At 45.6% G+C, this 19,502-nt stretch overlaps 1 protein-coding gene across 2 annotated transcripts in view; it reads left to right on the top strand.

Annotated features, from left to right (window-relative positions):
* LTN1 (listerin E3 ubiquitin protein ligase 1) overlaps positions 1–17,050 on the top strand; it is a 48,166-nt gene extending 31,116 nt beyond the window's left edge. Inside the window, exons 19-30 of one of the 2 annotated variants that reach the window (XM_036432660.2) lie at positions 1,949–2,091; positions 3,846–3,981; positions 4,196–4,340; positions 5,369–5,582; positions 6,708–6,945; positions 7,268–7,342; positions 9,239–9,425; positions 11,542–11,713; positions 12,747–12,967; positions 14,497–14,691; positions 15,496–15,663; positions 16,711–17,050. In XM_036432660.2, coding sequence (XP_036288553.1) covers positions 1,949–2,091; positions 3,846–3,981; positions 4,196–4,340; positions 5,369–5,582; positions 6,708–6,945; positions 7,268–7,342; positions 9,239–9,425; positions 11,542–11,713; positions 12,747–12,967; positions 14,497–14,691; positions 15,496–15,663; positions 16,711–16,773 — 1,957 coding nt within the window. In that variant the 3' untranslated portion in view covers positions 16,774–17,050. Of the gene's footprint in view, positions 1–1,948; positions 2,092–3,845; positions 3,982–4,195; positions 4,341–5,368; positions 5,583–6,707; positions 6,946–7,267; positions 7,343–9,238; positions 9,426–11,541; positions 11,714–12,746; positions 12,968–14,496; positions 14,692–15,495; positions 15,664–16,710 lie in introns of those variants that run through there. The other variant, XR_004987033.1, reaches the window with a different exon arrangement.
* Positions 17,051–19,502: the final 2,452 nt, after the last annotated feature.

The following is a 19,502-nucleotide window of genomic DNA, read 5'->3' as shown; positions in this document are numbered from 1 at the left end:
AGGGCTTGGAATCGACTGGCCTCCGAAAAGTATTCGAGGTTGACGTGTATGTGTCCTGGCAAAACAGGATTGTGAACTGAATGTCAGTGTTGTAATTCTTATTTAAAAATTGTTAAACCTTAGTACTTTGAGATAATTATAGATTTATTATTTGAGATAATTCAGGATTCACATGCAAATAATAAACATATTACAAAGAGATTCCATAGTTCAGCTTCCCCCTCAGTGCAATTTCACAATAAAGAAAATGGCATTGATGCGATCTGTTGACCAGGCTACATATGGTTGTTTGCTTCATGTGTGTTCTGTGTAGATCACATGTGTGACCACCAACCACCAAAGTCTCAGGATGAGATATAGGACAGTTTTGATCATAAGGATCCTGTGTTACCTTTGCTAGCCACAGCCACCTCCCCTGGTCCCATTTCCTCATCCCTCACCAGTCCATTGTCCTCCCTCTAATTACATCACTCAGGACTGTGATGTAAGGGAATGCACTTTATGGTCTTTTGATACTGGCTGTTTTATTCAGCATAATTTAATATTTTTTCTGCTTATAAAAGTGTAGGGAATTAACTAGTAAACTATTAGAACTAATTAGTACTGACATGCATTCTTAAGTGTATAGTTTGATTGCATTGCATATACCCTGTATTCACACTCCAGAATTAAATTTTTTTAAAAAAACAAAACTTCTGCCATAATCGGTTTGGCTTAGTGGATAGAGAATTGGCCTGCGGACTCATGGGTCCCAGGTTCTATTCCGGTCTAGAGCATGTACCTTGGTTGCAGGCACATCCCTAGTAGGATGTGTAGGAGGCAGCTGATGGATGTTTCTGTCTCATCGATGTTTCTGGTTCTCTCTCCCTCTCCCTTCCTCTCTGTAAAAAAATCAATAAAATATATTAAAAGAAACAACTTCTGTATGACAAAAATACAGCAAAATTAAAGGCCAAGTGACAAAATGGGAGAAAACATTTGCAATCAGTAAAGAATTAATGTCCATAATATATAATAGTTTCAATTAATTAGTCAAACAATCCAAGTTGAAAAATATGTAAAGGACTTGAGAAGGTAATTCACAGGTGAAATGTAAAGTATAAAGGATTTGCCTTATTAGCAATGATGGAAGTCAGATTTAGAGAAGCCTATGTTATCTACCATGTTACCAGGAATGTAAAAGGTTCATTGAGAGCCTAGCAAGATGCTCATGTGTACATTCTGGTGAAAGCACAATGTGTGTGTGTGTGTGTGTGTGTGTGTGCACGTGTGTGCGCACGCATGCGCGCGCTGCAAAGCAATTTGAAATGACTAGAGTGCAATACATTTCGGTCCTTTGATCTCATTCTAATTCCAGGAATCTTGCCAGAACAGGTGTTTGCACGTGTGCTCAGAACATCTACTATTTAAATAAGAGCAAAAGTGCGGGGAGAATACCTCAGTGTCCACTAACAGAGACACAGTTAGGTTATGACGTGCATAGCATGGGATGTTTTTGTTTCTAATTGTTAAAGTCATGTTGTTTTAAAATAAAACAGTTTGTACCTCTGTGTACTGACAGAAAAATCTACAAAGTATGTAAGTGACAGGTAACAACTTATATACTTTGTATTCAAGAATGGAAGTGGCAGCTAATCATATGTTTAGGGTGACCTTGTTATATAGGTGAGCCCCGCTATGCACACATGCGCAAATCTCAGCTCCCTTGTGAATGGCCTCGGGGGCTCCCACAGAGAGCTTACCCACGCACTGTGTGTGCAGTTCAGAGCAGCCACATTGGGGGAGGGGGGGGACACGTGCTCGTTCTAAAAATTAGAAGCACGTTAAAGGAGAAAGCAGCAGCACGTTGCGTTTGTGTGTGTTGTCATCATCCAGAAGAGTCTGAGTAAGCATTTCTGAAATAACTCATACTTGGGGCAAATATAATTCACACCTTTTCTGAACACAGGTTTTTCCCCCTAACGGAAGGCAAGATGCACACCATCCAAAGCCTCTGTCCGTTTCTGCCCGAGGACGACAAGAAAGAATTCATTGCTCTGTGTGTGTCTGCCCTTCGGGCCTGGGCCAGGGAAGACCTTTGCAAAACGAATGGTTAGTTTCCTGATAGTAAATATTCTGTTATTTTAATTATTGCTTGAGTTGAAACAAGTGTCTCTTAATATCTGAACCCAAGTCTAGCTGATTGACTCCTAGTTTATGTTTCTGCTACAGGACAAGGCGATGGGCAGTGGGAGTAGTGTCTGTGGAGAGTGTCTGTCACCGTGTGTGGGACAGAAGTGCTAGGACTTCAGGGAAGACCGACAACCACAAGACCCTCTGGTTGCTTCTAGCTCTGTGAGCAGTGCCTTGTATCACTGTCAGCCAGGGAGTGAGCACAGAAAGGCAAAAGAGGGAACAGCTTTTGTTGTATTTTTTTAAAGTTCTTTTTTTTTAATACACATTTATTGATTTTCAGAGAGGAAGGGAGACAGGGAGAGAGAAAGATCAATGATGAGAGAATCATTGATTGGCTGCCTCCAGCACCATGGTTGGAGCCGGCAACCTGGGCATGTGACCTAACTGGGAATTGAACCACAATCTCCTGGTTCATAGGTGAAGGCTCAACCACTGAGCCACACTGGCTGGGTTGTTCTTGAAAGTCCCAATGAATTTATAAAAGGAGACTTTTTATTTTATTTTGCTATATTTTTAAAATATATTTCTTTATTGATTTCAGAGAGAAAGGGAGAAGGAGAGAGAGAGAAGCATCAATGATGAGAGAGAATTATGGATCGGCTGCCTCCTGCATGCCCCCCACTGGCCATTGAGCCTGCAACCCAGGCATGTGCCTTTGGCCAGAATCAAACCTGGGACCCTTCAGTTTGCAGGCCCACACTCCATCCACTGAGCCAAACCGGTTAGAGTGATGTGTTGGTATTTGACAACCGGTTTTGTTCTTTCAGCCAAATTGATGAGACAAAGACATTTAGTTCTTAGAAAATCAGTTATTTCTGGTTATACAGAAGTAGGTTTTCAGTTGTGTGTACGCTAAACAGAGTTTATTCTTGTGTTATTTTAATTCATTGTTGTTTTTTATATGAACAACTGTAAACCTACTTTTGTTAACCCAGTACCTGAGTCTCTTCTATTTTGCCAGGAAAATTTTAAAAAAACAAAACAAAAACTCTGCCTTTGAAGGAAGAGGAGATGCATTCACAGTTGACCCTGGAAATGCATGGGTGAAGTGGGTGGTCCACTCATACACACATTTCTCAATAAGTGTGCAGCTCCCCTGCGTGGCCCGGGTATTTGCTACCTGTGGTGCAGAGGCCAGCAGTGCGTGTTCCCGGCAGATTTATACAGGGGATCTGAGCACCCAAGGATTTAGGGTCTGTGAGGCGGGGGCTGGTCCTGGAACCAATTCTTTACAGGTATGGGGCGGAGGAAGTGTGGGGGGAGTCGAAAGTTATGTGCAGATTTTCAACTGCATAGAGGTTGGTGCCTCTAACACCCGCTCTGTCCAAGAAAGGTTTTTTTCTTGAAGCTTTCTCTTAAAAAAAAAAAAAAAAAATTATTGATCCTTCACAGAGAGGAAGAGAGAGGGACAGAGAGCCAGAAACATCGATGAGAGAAAAACATCCACCAGCTGCCTCCCTTGTACACCCCATGGGGGATGTGCCCGCAACCAATGCACATGCCCTTGTCTGGAATCAAACCTGGCACCGTCCAGTCCGCAGACCGACGCTCCATCCACTGAGCCAAACCAGTTTCAGCTCCAAGAAAGTTTTGATCTAGCTCAAAGTAGTCTTTATTATAGTAGCAGTATAACTTACATTTTGTTAATATTCATTTTGAATTTTTTTTAGGAGGTTTTGGACATCTTGCCATTGTAAATTCTTGTCTGCAAACCAGAAGCATAGACGATGGAGAGCTATTGCATGGCATACTGGACATCCTAATGTGCTGGAAGAAAGACCATGAAGATATTTTTCTTTTCAGTTGGTGGGTGATTCTTTATACCATTTCCCTCCGTGTATACAGTCTGGACCAGGGCGTGTATTTTATAGTCAACTCTGCAGAGTAACAGGATGAGTCTGCAGAGTGTAGAACGGTGGTCATTTCAGTCGCTTGTTCATAAGATGTAAGGTTAAAGGGATGTGGTCTGTAGAATGCTTTAATGCTTTCTGTTCTGCTCTCTGCTTTGTCCTCGTCACAGTGACCTGTCAGGAGCGAGCCCAGCGGTCCTGGGACTGAACGTAGAGATCGTGCGGTTCCTTTCCCTGTTTCTGAGGTGCTGCTCCCCTCCGCTGGCCGAGAGGGGGTGGGACTTCATCATGTGCGCCATGCTGGCCTGGCTGGAGGTGAGCGCCGGGGGTCTGCAGACCGAACCCCGCCCGTCGTGTCGTTCACGTAATGATGGCGACCAGTGCCTTTGGGGACGGACTCCTGCCGCCTCCCGTTTCAGGGGCCGACGGTTCAAGGACAGGTTCATTGTCATTCCATGACCACCTCCCAAGGCTGTTGAGCTGCCTCCTCGTTCCCTCATTTTTTTATTTTATTTTATTTTATTTTATTTATTTTATTTTATTATTTTATTTTATTTTTATTTTTTTATTTTTTTATTTTATTTTATTTATTTTATTATTTTATTTATTTTATTTATTTATTTATTTTATTTATTTATTTTATTTTATTTTATTTATTTATTTATTTATTTATTTTATTTTTTATTTTTTATTTATTTTATTTTATTTATTTTATTATTTTATTTTATTTTATTTTATTTATTTTATTTTATTTTATTTTTCTCATTCCTCATTTTGATGTAGTATCTGCTGCCCAGCCTTCCTGGTTCTCTCTGTCCACGACAAGATGGTTGGACTTTGGGTTCTAGTTGCGTTATTCTTCAAACGCACTCAGTATTGCCAGAGTAACTGAGGCCTCAGGTCTCCGACCCAGGGGATCGGCGTCTTCCTGAGATCCTCGTGGGTGCCAGCGTGCAGGGGGCAGGGGCCCTGGTTGGAGTGTCTACCTCACCCGCTGTTGGCTGTGTGCTGTGGCCGGGGCTTTAAACGTGACCTCATTGAGCATCGGTGTCCTTATTTTAATTTAATAATGCCCAGTCAGCAGGGCTCCCGGGAAGATTATAAATGTGTCTTTAATGCATCCCACTTGCTAAGTGGTCATTGATGCTATTTTGTTTTGTAGTTTTAAAAATAAAATAGACCATTTCGGAATAAATGGGTTGATTGCAGTTTCTAGTATTTTAATTTAAACATTGTTTGGATGTAAACTCTCCAAGGGTCCCTGGGAACGGGAAGGGACTTTGCTGTGTGGCCCTGTGGCTGTTCTGGGAGAGGCCCGCTGACCAGCTCGTTCTGTTTCCCAGACGACGCGTGAGAACTACGCCCTGCGCTCGGTGCCCCTGGTGCAGCTGCTGGCCTGCGTCAGCTGTGCTCTGGCCTGTGAGCTCAGTGCTTTCTTCGCCTCCACCACACCGGACCCTGCCGGCCAGCTTCCTGCAAACCTCGTCAGTGAATGGAGAGAGTTTTTTTCCCTAGGCATCCACAGTTTGCTTTTACCTCTCTTGGTGACGGTTACAGGCAAGTAAAAAGGGTGTAATCGTGAGATTCAGTAAGAACGACTTGTCAGAAAATTCCAAGCAGCATCTGTGGGTTTGTAAGTCACACAGTCCAGTAGAAGAGAAGACCAGAGCCAGAGAATCAGCCTATGCTCAGTCACGATGGGAAGGTGAAAATGGCATCGAAAGCCATTGCAGATTAAAGTGGGAGTAACCAGCCGGGACCGGTTTGGCTCAGTGGATAGAGCGTCAGCCTGCGGACTGAAAGGTCCCGGGTTCGATTCTGGTCAAGGGCATGTACCTTGGTTGCGGGCACATCCCCAGTGGGGGGTGTGCAAGAGGCAGTTGGTCGATGTTTCTCTCTCATCGACATTTCTAACTCTCTGTCCCTCTCAATTCCTCTCTGTGTAAAATCAATAAAATATATATTAAAAAATAATAATAATAAAAAATAAAGTGGGAGTAACCAGATGGCACAGATAGATTTACAACTCAAGCCTGCCTTTTTTAAGAGGAAAATAGAAGTCATGGAACAGTTGAGATTATTTAATGTTAATGTATTCAGTTCATGATTCTAGAGTTATAGTTGGTTTAATGTTAAGTTTTTAAAAAAATATATTGTATTGATTTTTTACAGTGAAGAAAGGAGAGGGATAGAGAGTTAGAAACATAGATGAGAGAGAGACATCGACCAGCTGCCTCCTGCACATCTCCAACTGGGGATGTGCCCACAACCACGGTACATGCCCTTGACTGGAATCGAACCTGGGACCTTTCAGTCCGCTGGCCGATGCTCTGTCCACTGAGCCAAACCAGTCTCGGCTAATGTTAAGTTTTAATATAGTTTTCTTAATTGATTTTAAAGAGAGAGAGGGAAACATTGATGAGAGAGAAATCCTGATCGGCTGTCTCCTGCACAAATCTCGTGGGGATCGAACCCACAACTGGGCATGTGCCTTGCCTGGGAATCTAACCAGTGACCTCTTGGTGCCCGGGAGAATGCCCAGCCCACTGAGCCACACTGGCCAGGGCTCTTTTGTTTTCCAGGTGCATTTTCTGTAATGAAGTTGATCACCTGTGAATCAGTCAGGCTGTGCTTCCCGTTTTGTGTTGGGCTATGCATGTGTGTGTTTCTTTTTGTCATCAGGAGAAAGCAGAGATACCTCTGAAACGTCCTTTCAGAATGCTGTGCTAAAGCCCATGTGTGAAACACTAACATACATCCCAAAGGATCAGCTTTTGGGTCACAAGCTCCCTGCAAGATTGATTGCCGGCCAGAAAACAAACTTGCCGGAACATCTCCAGACTTTACTGAACACACTGGCCCCGTTACTCCTCTTCAGAGCTCGGCCCGTGCAAATTGCTGTTTATCACATGCTGTACAAGTAAGAGTCTGAATAGATGTCATGGCGCTCTAAAATAATAGAATATATGTTCAGTTTTAACACTTTTAAAGTCATTTAAAGTAAAAAACAAAACAAAACAGAAAAATGAAGTAAACTTGACTATGCATTTTTTAAGGAAAGCCAGGTTTTTGATCTTTCGCTGTGTTCTCCATGGAGTTTACATTTAGATAATCGTGGCCGTAGGTAGTTATTTCAGGGAACATTTAAAAAATACATTCATTACATTGGTCTTTCTGCTCTTAAACATGATTTTTAAAACAATTCAAAATAAAGTAATTTAAAGTAATGTTCTGATTTGCAGGTTGATGCCAGAATTGCCACAGTATGATCAGGATAATCTGAAGTTCTACGGAGACGAAGAGGAAGAACCAGCCTTGTAAGGTTTTTAATGATGTGCTTATTGCTTGTTGTAGTGTCATAACTGCCCTGAGTGACTTGCCCGGTGGAGCGTGTGATCATTCAGCAGGAGTTCTTAGCTGTCTATAAGGTGTGCATGAAATCTGGAATTCACCCAAAAGGATTGTTTCTCATCTTAATTGCTCCTTAATTATATATATATATATATTTTTAATTTGTTATTATTTTACTTTATTTTTTTATTTTTAATTTAAAAAATATATTTTATTGATTTTTTTACAGAGAGGAAGGGAGAGAGATAGAGAGCTAGAAACATCGACCAGCTGCCTCTTGCACACCCCTGGGGCTGTGCCCGAACCAATGTACATGCCCTTAACCGGAATCGAACCTGGGACCTTTCAGCCCGCAGACCGACGCTCTACCACTGAGCCAAACCGGTTTCGGCTTCTTAATTATATTTTAGTTTGCTAATGTTTAGTAAAATTTCCTAGGCCACATGGTAGTTTTTGTGGCCAAATATCACTTGAACACTCATTTAGTGCAAAGTGTTGATTAAATGCTGAGGGGATGCTGCAACCGGTTTGGCTCAGTGGTAGAGCATCGGTCTGCGGACTGAAAGGTCCCGGGTTCGATTCTGGTCAAGGGCATGTACCTTGGTTGCAGGCACATTCCCAGTAGGGGGTGTGCAAGAGGCAGCTGGTCAATGTTTCTCTCTCATTGATGTTTCTAGCTCTCTCTCTCTCTCCCTTCCTCTCTGTAAAAAATCAATAAAATATATATTAAAAAAAATTATCATCAATGATTCTAACTCACTATCCCTCTCTTCCTCTCTGTGAAAAATCAATAAAATATATATTAAAAAAATTATCATCAATGATACTAACTCACTATCCCTCTCTTCCTCTCTGTGAAAAATCAATAAAATATATATTTTTAAAATGCTGAGGAGAGGATACAGTGTTGAATAAATGTTCTTTTTTTAAATATATTTTTATTGATCTCAGAGAGGAGGGGGGAGGGAGAAAGAGATAGAAACATCAGTGATAAGAGAGAGTCATGGAGTGGCTGCCTCCTGCACACCCCCTTCTGAGGATTGAGCCCGCAACCCAGGCATGTGTCCTTGACTGGAATCAAACCCGGGACCCTTCAGTCTGCAGGCCAACACTCTCCACTGAGCCTGAAGTAGAGAAAGGCCAGTGTGGGAGGTGGTGGTGGTGGAGGAAAACATGCAGAAGCTGGAAGACCCGTGGGGGTGGGCAGGGGCGGGAGCCACAGAGGACACAGGTGAAGGGCAGGGTCCAGGGTCTCTCAGGTTCTCCTGCAGAGAGCCTCCCAGGTGACCTGGAGGTTCAGAGAGGAGCACATGGGCCTGCGTTGCCGTGACTGTGACTGTTAAGCTTCCTGAGCCTGTCTCGGCGCCCATTGCTGGGGGGGGACACACACAGGACGGACACGACCTGGCAGGACCTGGTAGCCTGTTCTTCAGTCGCTGAGGGGACTTGAGGCATTTCAGCTTTGTGAAGGGTGTGATTTTTCCATCTATAAAGCAGAAGGATGAAACAGATGTTTAAATACTAAGTGGTAACTTCTAGAGTCCATATTTTTATAGCCAGTAACTTTTAGATATATACTTTAAAAGTTTACATATTTAAAAATATTTTACATGTGATATATGTTATATTTACATTTTTATGAATATGAAATATATAATGTACAATACATATGTTTTCATCTATAAATGATATATATTTTGGGTCTTTCATTTTCTATAATTGCCATTATGTGAAATTCGGAGTTCAAAGTGAATCTATGAAAGGAGATTGTTCAGTGGTTTTTCTGAAACGTCTGAAGAGTAAGCATGCTGACAGCCGTTGAGGGTGCATTGTGCAGAAAGTGGGGTGTCTCCGCTTCCCAGGTCCCCGCCGGCAGCACTGATGTCCCTTCTCCACACGCAAGAGGACCAGCTGGAGAGCATCCTTGGCAGTGTGCCCGTGGGGCAGATTGTGGCGATCCGGCCGCTGAGCGAGGAGTTCTGCTCGGTGCTGGGATACCTCCTCACCTGGAAGCTGATCCTCACCTTCTTCAAAGCCTCTCCCTCTCAGGTCAGCACCCTGGGAAGCTTGGACAACTGTCCTCGGCCAATCTGCCAATTTAAAGCCGCGTTCAGAGGAAGGCGTGTGCATACGACCCACGTTACCCTGCCGTTCTCGCTAAGTGGGGAAATGTCCTAGAGTAGTAATTGTGCCCAAGTTATTCTGCAGCCTCAGGTCCACTTGGAAAATGCACTCCAGTTTATCTATTTGTTTTAACATCTTTAAGGCAGATACCAACTTGGAGAATTCCTGTAGACTGAGTCAGTCTGGTGGAGGATGGCTTCCTGGGCACGTCCTCTTCAGAGAGAGCGTGTGGGCACTCCTTGCCGATGCACGTTTTCAGTTATGGGTTTTCTGTTGGCAGGACCCACCTCTTGGTGCAGTGGGTCATGAGTGGCCTCTTTACCTTTGTATCTTGGGAATCAGGTTACAGGGCACCATTGACTTTGGTGTCAGAATCACTTGGTTTCTCTTCAGGCCTCGCTCTCCGTGGCCTGAGCCTCCCCGTGGCCCGAGCCTCCCCGTGGCCCGTGCCTCCCCGTGGCCCGAGCCTCTCTGTGACCTGAGCCCGTGGCCCGTGCCTCCCCGTGGCCTGAGCCTCCCCGTGGCCCATGCCTCCCCGTGGCCCGAGCCTCCCCGTGGCCTGAGCCTCCCTGTGACCTGAGCCTCCCCGTGGCCTGCGCTCCCCGTGGCCGAGCCTCCTTGTGACCTGAGCCTCCCCGTGGCCCGTGCCTCCCCGTGGCCTGAGCCTCCCCGTGGCCCGAGCCTCCCTGTGGCCCGAGCCTCCCCGTGGCCCGAGCCTCCCCGTGGCCCGTGCCTCCCCGTGGCCTGAGCCTCCCCGTGGCCCGAGCCTCCTTGTGACCTGAGCCTCCCCGTGGCCTGAGCCTCCCCGTGGCCCGAGCCTCCCCGTGGCCCGAGCCTCCCCGTGGCCGAGCCTCCTTGTGACCTGAGCCTCCCCGTGGCCCGAGCCTCCCCGTGGCCTGAGCCTCCCCGTGGCCCGAGCCTCCTTGTGACCTGAGCCTCCTCGTGGCCCGAGCCTCCCCATGGCCCGAGCCTCCCCGTGGCCCGTGCCTCCCCGTGGCCGAGCCTCCTTGTGACCTGAGCCCCACCTTTCCTCTCTCTCTGGGAGCTCACCAGGTCAGTTACTTTGTAGACTTTTCGGCTCTGACTTCGCTGGTGGTGAGATGCTGGTTGGTTTTCAGTAGGAGGGCTTCTGCCCAGGGTAATGTGCCTCACCATGTCCCGAGAGGCTCGGCATGGCCGGGCCTCCTGTTGGTAACATTGAGCATGGTACTTGGTCAGAGTAGTGCCCCCAGAATACTTCATGGTAAAGGTACTTGGATCAACGTATTTTAAGAATCGGTTTGAAACCCTATGGCTTGATCCCCGCATTTGAGCCCTCAGCATCTATACTGGGAGGAGCTCTGCGGATGCACGGAGGAAATCACGTTAAAGCCATGTGAGCACGTGACAGGTACTGGACCTTGAGGGACAAGGAGTTCTCCAGATGGGTTCACAGGTGCCCGCAGTGCCCGTGGGCAGGCTCTCCTGGGCCGTCCCTCCTGGGCCGTCCCTGGTTTTCCCTGAAGCTCCCGATCCTAAAGCGACAGGCGGGCTGCTGGCGGTGCTGTCCTGCAGGGACGCTGCAGGGTCTTGGTGGGGCGGGTCCGCCAGGAAACGGAATTGGTTCTAGCAAGGTTTCCAGAGACGAGGGCCTGTGGGGTGGAAGGCGTGGGAGAGCGAGTGAATCGTCTGGGGAGGGCAAGTGGATTCCCACGCTCGGGGCTCCAAGCGCAGGTGTGCCTCCTGGAGCCTGCTGGGGTGAGGCCTCAGAGCACGTGTCACGTGGTGAAGGAGCGACAGCTCCTTCTGCAGGTCGACACGGAAAGGAGGCAGGGCCATCGATCGCATGGCCCATCGGGGAAGGAGGGATGTGGCATCTATTCTGCAGGACTCCTCTGAGAACTCAGTTTAATGGTTTTTAAAAAATGTATTGTTGAAAGTATTACATATGTCCCCTAAACATTTTCTTACTGTTCTCATGCAGTTTGTTTTACTTCGATTTGTTCTTACCGACTGATCTTGGCTAAACGGGGTTTACTAACACATTTTTGCTTTCCACCAGCTTCGGGCTCTGTATTCAATGTACCTCCGGAAAACCAAGAGTTTAAACAAACTGCTCTATCACCTGTTCAGGCTCATGCCCGAAAACCCCACCTGCCCCGAGGCAGCCGCCGAGCTCTCGAGCAAGGAGCCCAAGACCTTCTTCACGGAGGAGGTCCAGCTGAGCATCAGAGGTCAGTGGTGGTGTGTGTGTGGTATGTGCAGTATGTGTGTGTGGAGATGGGTGGGGGTGTGTGCATGCATGGTGGTGTGTACTTGGCATGTGTATGTGAGTGGTGTGCGTGCACGTGTGTGTGTGTGTTCGTGGTATGTGTGCGCACACACAAATGAACTCTCCTGGAGACAGGTTCAGACCTGAGGGTACAGCTGAGCCCCAGATGGGGCCTGAGTGCAAAGCCTTCCATGTTTCTCTGAGTAGGACATTCATTCAAAATGTGTTAAATTCTGGGCCGGCTTTCCTGTGAACCCATCTGGACAACTCCTTGTCCCTCAAGGTCCAGTACTTGTCACGTGCTCACATGGATAACATTAAAAATTTAACACATTTTGAAGCCTAGATTGTTGAGACTTACATTTTATTCTGTAAACAGGTGTGTGTCATGTGAGGATGGTTTGTAGCCTGTAATCAGGCGTCTGCTGTTGGGGAAACAAAGATGAGTACAAGTTCTTCCTTCACTGTGAGCTCAGGTTTTAGCCGGGGCTCAGGCTGTTCTACCTTAATGGATTCCTTGGAATCATGTGGAAATGCCTTAGACTCAGCAGACCTCCGTGGACCACTGGTGTCCGTGAGGTCCGAGAGGGTGGCGGCCGCTGCCTTAGAGCACGGCGGGACTGAGGTTGAGGTGGGTGTTCCAGGACTCGCGTGAAGACTGGGAGCACAGGAGGCGGGGCTCCTTCGTCGTCTCTTTCCCCTTTAAAGCTGTGCTTCCTGTCATTGTGACTCCTCGTGTGAAATACAGAACACTGTTTCCAGGCAGATTTTCCAGGGTCAGTTGGAATCTTCTTTTTATTCTGTTTGCGGTGGTAACGGGTCATTTTAAATATGTAGAAAAAGCTAATGTGGTACAGTCCCAGCTTCTTTACTGTTTGTTGTAGGAACGCTAGTCCTCCCGTGAGGAACTGGGGTTTTCTGAGAAAGTACTCGAATTAGCCTGTTATTCTGTGTGTGAGATCCGTGTTGCTAAGCAGGCTTTGCTTCTCCCCCAGAAATGACCACCCTGCCGTACCACATCCCGCACTTGGCTTGCTCCGTCTACCACATGACGCTGAAGGACCTGCCCGCCATGGTCCGGCTGTGGTGGAACAGCAGCGAGAAGCGCGTCTTTAATATCGTCGACAGGTTCACCAGCAAGTATGTCAGCAGCGTGCTGTCTTCCCAAGAGATCACCGCCGTGCAGACGAGCACACAGCTGTTCAATGGCATGACGGTTAGTGTGGTCTTGCGTGTTTTAAATGTGATTTAAAGGTGATTTAAATGATTGTGGCTGACATTTGTAGTGAGTTAAGTATCACAATTGGGATCGTTGATTTAGAATTCACAGAAATTGCCTACTGTGTTTTCTGACTCTTGTGCATCGACTCTCATACTAAAGCATAGATTGAAACGGGTAAAATCTCATTAGCCCCACCAAGGAGTTTCTGAACATTCATAATTTCTGGTAAAGTATATATTGGACGCATCCGGGTCCAGGCTTGGGTGCGAGCAAGGTGGTCAGTACTAGGGCCTGGCCTGTGGGACATGCCCTTTGGTCAGGGGAGGGGAGACACTGACCACGGTTTGTGTGGGAGACTAGAAAGTGGCACACGGAGGAGAAGGTGTGGTCACTGGAGGACCACTGGCTGAGGGAGGGGAGACGATGGAGGAAGGTGCTGTGAGGGCAGGAGTTTGGGGAGACGTGTGGAAAGGCATTCGCTGCCGGGAACAGTGGCAGAAGCCCAAGGCTGGGGGTGAGGATTTCTGTAGTTGCCGAGGAGGACGAGGAACTGAGTTCGTGGGGAGGAGGCTCCTGCAGGCGGCTGTCAGTGCAGGCAGCTCCACGAAGGGTCAGTTACGCTGGCAAAGGCCTCCCGATCATCTGCAGTGTGTGGTCCTGTGCAGCCGCTGACCATTCCTGTGGAAGCGGTGGCAGTGGACTTACCTCTATGCAGCCGCTCTGACCGTGATAGAAACCTGGGCTGTTGGAGACCCCGGGGTTGAGGCGTGTGGGGAGTGCTGTGAGCAGGGGCAGGCCTGGTTGGGCAGTGCTCATGGGAATGTAACAGGTGTTGGGGAATTTTGTGGAAATTTATTAAAGCTTGAAGAGCTGGGAGGAGCTGGAGGAGACATTCGAGCCGGTGCAAGGTGTTAGCTGGAAATTCGGGCGTCAGAAGAGCAGAGTTGTGAAGGGTGGTCATTGGTGTCTCATGCATTTGCAATGCTGAACGAAAACCAGAACCAGGGTACGTGTTGTACTGTGAAACTCAGAATCTGCTGCAGAGGGAGACTTGGCAGACGCGTGGCATCGGATGCCCTGGAAGGCAAGCGGTGACGATTAACCTGTCTGTTTAGGCAGAAAGTAGTGTTATATGGTAAAGCTAATAAAATAAAATAAAAAAACCATTCTATGGTAGTGGATTCCCAGTAAAATACACTTGGAATGTCCTAAACCACCACAAAAGACACTCAGCTCTCCTCACCAGTGGGTTCTCCGTCCACGGCTCAGCAGCCTCGGGTCAGAGTCAGAGTTGGTTTCCAGGGCTGTGGACCCACGGGCAGGGAGTCCTGCTACGTCCCCTGTGGGTGCCGAGGGACGACTGTCAGGTGCTTAGGAAATAGAGATGTCTAATAAGTGAAAGTGTTTACCTGCGTTTTGTTTGAATGAAAACTTTGGCTGCTAATAGTCAACCTTTTGAAATGCTTTTTGAGTGAAAAAAGGAGAAATTTGACAAAACCAATGTCACCGTCCATGTGGTGCAGGTGAAGGCTCGCGCCACTACTCGCGAAGTGATGGCTACTTACAGCATCGAGGACATCGTCATTGAGCTGATAATACAGCTGCCTTCCAATTACCCGCTGGGCTCCATCTCCGTGGAGAGCGGGCGGCGCGTGGGCGTGGCCGTGCAGCAGTGGCGGAACTGGATGCTGCAGCTGAGCACCTACCTCACCCATCAGGTCTGTCCCTGCACACACTTGGCCTCCACACTGAGGGCCCCTCGGCGGCTCCTGCCCGTGGAGGAGATCGACACACGTCTCCTGCTTGAGGTGGAAATGGGTTGCCTGGGCCCTTGGGTGGCACAGATAATGTGCTGAGTGACTTGGTAATCCCTGGTGTGTGAGAGGAATCCATCTGACTTCATTGACGTTATAAATGACACAGAACAAACATTGTGATTAAGGAAAGGGCTGGAGTGGAATTGTTTTTGTAAGATTCCAGACAGATGAATGTCCTCCAAGCTACTCTTAGTCTAACATTTCAACTCTACTTCTAGATTATAGAAATCCCAGTATTTTAAAGACCTTTAACTTTTAAACACCTATAAATCTTTCCAACGTTGTTTACACATTCTGAACATTGCACAGTAAAGAAAACTTTTAAAAAAGTAAATATATTCATCAATGTTTAGAGCTGGAACCAATCGGCAGCTGGGAAGATAAAATGATTGTTTTAGTTTAAAATTTGGAAAAAATCTAAATGATTGACTTAGCAAGAGTTTCATAAAGCAACAAGCTGAGACTGAACCTTGAAGTATTGATGCAAAACCCTTTTTTAAATCCTGTCTTCACTGGGGAAAGATTTATCTGTCCCAAAATTTCGGTGGTCATTTTGAAAACCAATATTCATAAAACTTAAAAGAAGTGAATACAGCAACACAGACTTTCTTTTCTCCAAGTTAAAAAGTCAACTTTAAAATTTTTGAAGTTGAATAACTGATTGATTGTTTTCATTGTATATTCCTGTTTTCTTCTTGTTAACAGAATGGAAGTATTATGGAAGGCTTAGCATTATGGAAAAATAATGTAGACAAACGCTTTGAGGGTGTTGAAGATTGCATGATCTGCTTTTCAGTCATCCATGGGTTCAACTATTCTCTTCCCAAAAAAGCCTGTAGAACATGCAAGAAGAAGTTCCACTCAGCCTGTTTGGTGAGTCTAAAAAGAAATTAACTGCCGAAACCGGTTTGGCTCAGTGGTAGAGCGTCGGTCTGCGCACTGAAAGGTCCCAGGTTTGATTCCGGTGAAGGGCATGTACCTTGGTTGCGGGCACGTCCCCGGTAGGGGGTGTGCAAGAGGCAACTGGTCGATGTTTCTCTCTCATCGACGTTTCTAGCTCTCTATCTCTTTCCCTTCCTCTCTGTAAAAAATCAATAAAATATATTAAAAAAGAAGAAGAAAGAAAAGAAATTAACTTATTTATTACTTTCTGTATAAAATATGATATCTAACTTTGGAAAAGAAAACAATGAAAAATAAACTCTTAATTGTAGTTAATGGGAGCCATACTAAGTTGGTTTTTAAAAATCTGTACAAAGTAAATAGTAAGTTAGTGAAAATGGTAGCAAGAAAATGGTATGCAAGCATTTTGATCATTGGGTGTTTCTAATACAGGTCTCAGTGCTCAAACGGGTGGTCTTATAAGATCTAGACCATGAAGTGGACGGAAAAATGTGGAACTGAGGGCCATCTGGCATCAGAGCACTTGGCTCTTTTTATTTTATTTTTTAAATTATTTTTATTGATTTCAGAGGGGAAGGGAGAAGGAGAGAGAGACAGGACATCCATGATGAGAGAGAATCATTGGCTGCCTCCTGCATACCCCACCCAGGGATTGAGCCCAGAACCGGAGTATGTGCAGGGCCAGGACCGGGAGTTGAACCCTGACCTTCTGGTTCGTAGGTTGATGCTCAGCCACTGAGCCATGCCAGCCAGGGCACTCTTGGCTCTTCCTAAAGGGCACATGGACATTAGCTGCTTGGAGGTGCTCCTGGCCGGTCTCAGCCGTGTGTGCATGAGCCTTGGGAAGAGCCACACTGTAGCTTTGTAAGTGACACTGAGTGGTGGTTTGGAGACGAATGGGAGGAGCTGTCAGTGGCCCGCCTTTCTCAGTGAATCGTTTCAAGGTACCTTTAGATGTAGAGGTAACGTAACAACTCTGAGAAGTTCTTTGAACATTTAAAACCTTTTCTTTTTCAGTACAAATGGTTTACGTCGAGCAACAAATCCACTTGTCCACTCTGTCGTGAGACCTTCTTCTGAGACCTTTCCCCCTGGAAGCGACCCTGAAGGAAAGCACAGGCAGTGGGCGGGCCGCCCGGAAGCGCTGTGCGGAGGCCGTGAGCGAACTTCAACAGCCTGCTCAGGGCCCTTGTTAATGGAATGGCCCTGCACTGTGGTCTACTTACCTTTACGTTGGTTTGTAACAGTTTCTCTTACTTACGGATATTATATATGAATATTACGTCTTTGAGAGAAAATATTTATAAAATAGTTAATCTCTTTGTATATTTAAGAGTAAATATGGAAAACCCCTAAATTACAGATTTGGAATTTGCATTGATCTATGTTCTAGAACAGTCCAGTGAGACAAATGAATTGAGAGGGATGATTTATACCTAGCGATATTTTAAGACTTATTTATTAGTTATGTCAAAATTAGCATTTTGCTATTTGTAGATGAATGATAAAAATGACTAAGCTATCAATATAGTTTATCTTGAGCTGCTTGAAGCATGCTCTGCAGTCCTCCCTCAGCAAGGCAGCAGGCCTTCCTGGCCTTCATTGTTAGGGCCTCTGAAATCCAGAGGATGAACTCCTGCCACGGAGCTTTGCTGTGGAAGAGGTTCCACAGTGACATTTGAACTGTAGACTTGTCTAGTGCGCCAGTGACATTTGAACTGTAGACTTGTCCGTGAATTATTACTCAGTTACGTGAGAATTTGAGAGAACAGGAATCAGATTACTTTATTCATGAAGCAGAGTGGCATTTAGCCTTCTGTGAGAGGGAGGAAGAAAATTAATGAGTCGTTCTGAAACTTGAGATTGGTGATGGAGGAAATTAAAAAAAAATTAAATGCTGTAGAAGACTTTCAATTTTGTAAGGGAATTTTGCTTTTCATACTGCCAAAGTTAAATTAGATTTGAGGAAGCTAACTTTTCCAGTCAAGTTAAGGATTTCAGTACAAAGTACCATGGAATAGGACAGGCTGACATGGAGCAGAGTGAAACCTGCCTTTGTCACAGCAGTGTCACCATAACAATGTGCCCAAAACAGAACATGTGAGGTTTGGAACTTGGAATAATTTCATTGCAGTCTTTCATCCCTGGGGAATCTTAGCATATCTAGCAGCCAGGTCACTTGAAAGATCAACTAATCATCTCTTGCAAATGTTTAATTGGCAAAAGCAGTTCATGTTAATAAAACAGCCGCTCTCCACCAAATAGTTATTGTTGAAATAGTATGAATGTGATCAGAGTATTGTAGCCGAGGATGACATTACGTGAGTTTCAATCTCTGGAGTTGTGTTTGTAGGTGCAGAGTTCTACCCAGTTCTGTCTGTCTCCTGAATTTCTTCTTAGTATTGTTATCCTACCACGTCGAGGCTCAGAGATTCAGTAAGTGCAGATAGCAAAACCCTACTACCTCTTCACCCTCTTCAAACGGCCAATCTTCCCAGGTCTCTCTACTTCTCTTTCAAAGGAACACTTTTTCTTTAAAGGTTGTTTTATAAAACTTTTCCAGTATTGGTACTTCTCGGCCTCCGACCCAAACCCCAGGCAGGAAGTGGAGGGAGGGAGGGAGGGAGGAAGGGAGCAGTGTTTCTGGCTCGGCCCTGTGCTGTGCAGCCTGTAGCCAGTGGGCACCACTCCTCACACAGACGCGCCGTCTCCGCGAGCTGCACATGCACCTGTACATAGTGCTTGTTCCTGGTCCCTGCTGAGGAGAGCGCTTTCCAAAGAAGACTGGCGTTCAGAGTACCACACTAATAAAGTTTTATTTCTGTAGCTTTGGCAACTCTAGAGAACACCCCTTATATTATAGCGTAGGGACATTTTAACGTGCATGAGATTCAAAGTCCATTAGCAAAATTATTAACTTAAAACCCTAATGTAAATTGCAAATTTTAGGATTTATTTTTAACTCTCTGTAGAACATGCTCTAATGTATGTACATAAGTTTCCATAGTTTAAATAATTAAGTTATTAGTAAATTAGTTTGTGCTGTGAATAATAATTTATTATTTTGTTATGCCATATGTGCCCATTAAAATTCTTTTTAATTACAAAATATGTCAAATATACAGAGTAATAATATAAAGCCCTTGTGCTCTTCACAGACTATTTTGCCACATTTGCTTCTAATTTTTAAAGAAATAAAATGTTACTCTCTTGTACTCCTCTCTGAGGCCTCGCCTCTCCTTCCCTGGAGCTAAACTGAAATTGGTGGGACTCCTTCCTATTTGAGAGTTTACACTTTATCACGTGTTGTGTTCATAAACAATATACAGTTATTTTTTTTAAAAGTTCATATTTGTGATATCCTTTTTTATATTATATTTCATAACTTGCTTTTTAACTCAATATAACTACTTTTTAGGGTCAGATTACATCCGTGCACTCACCAGTTCCCCCACTACCGGTCATCCCGATTGGTATTGGTGGCCATTTTTAACAGAGCTGCCTGTGTGCATTCTTGATGTGTTTTCTTGTGCAAATGTGCTGGATGTTCTGGGTAAATGCCCCAAAGGGGCTGCAGCTGGGGGCTGCCTGCTCTGTGGCTTCCGGTGGGCTCAGGCTGCTCTCCCCGGGGTGTGCACCAGGGACCTCTGCTTTCCCTCCTCTCTCCAGCACTCAGTCTCACAAGACGCTTCCTCCCCTGGGCAGCTGTGAGATGGTAGGTCTTCATCTTCATTTCTATTTACCTGTCCACCAAGAGACTTCATTTCATCTCTTTATTGGTCATTATTTTGTAAGTTTATTATCTTATT

This window comes from Pipistrellus kuhlii, unplaced genomic scaffold, assembly GCF_014108245.1.
Source record: "Pipistrellus kuhlii isolate mPipKuh1 unplaced genomic scaffold, mPipKuh1.p scaffold_m20_p_115, whole genome shotgun sequence".
Lineage (NCBI taxonomy): Eukaryota > Metazoa > Chordata > Mammalia > Chiroptera > Vespertilionidae > Pipistrellus > Pipistrellus kuhlii.
The sequence above is the reverse complement of the archived record's forward strand: the minus strand, read 5'-3'. Positions and strand labels throughout refer to the sequence as shown.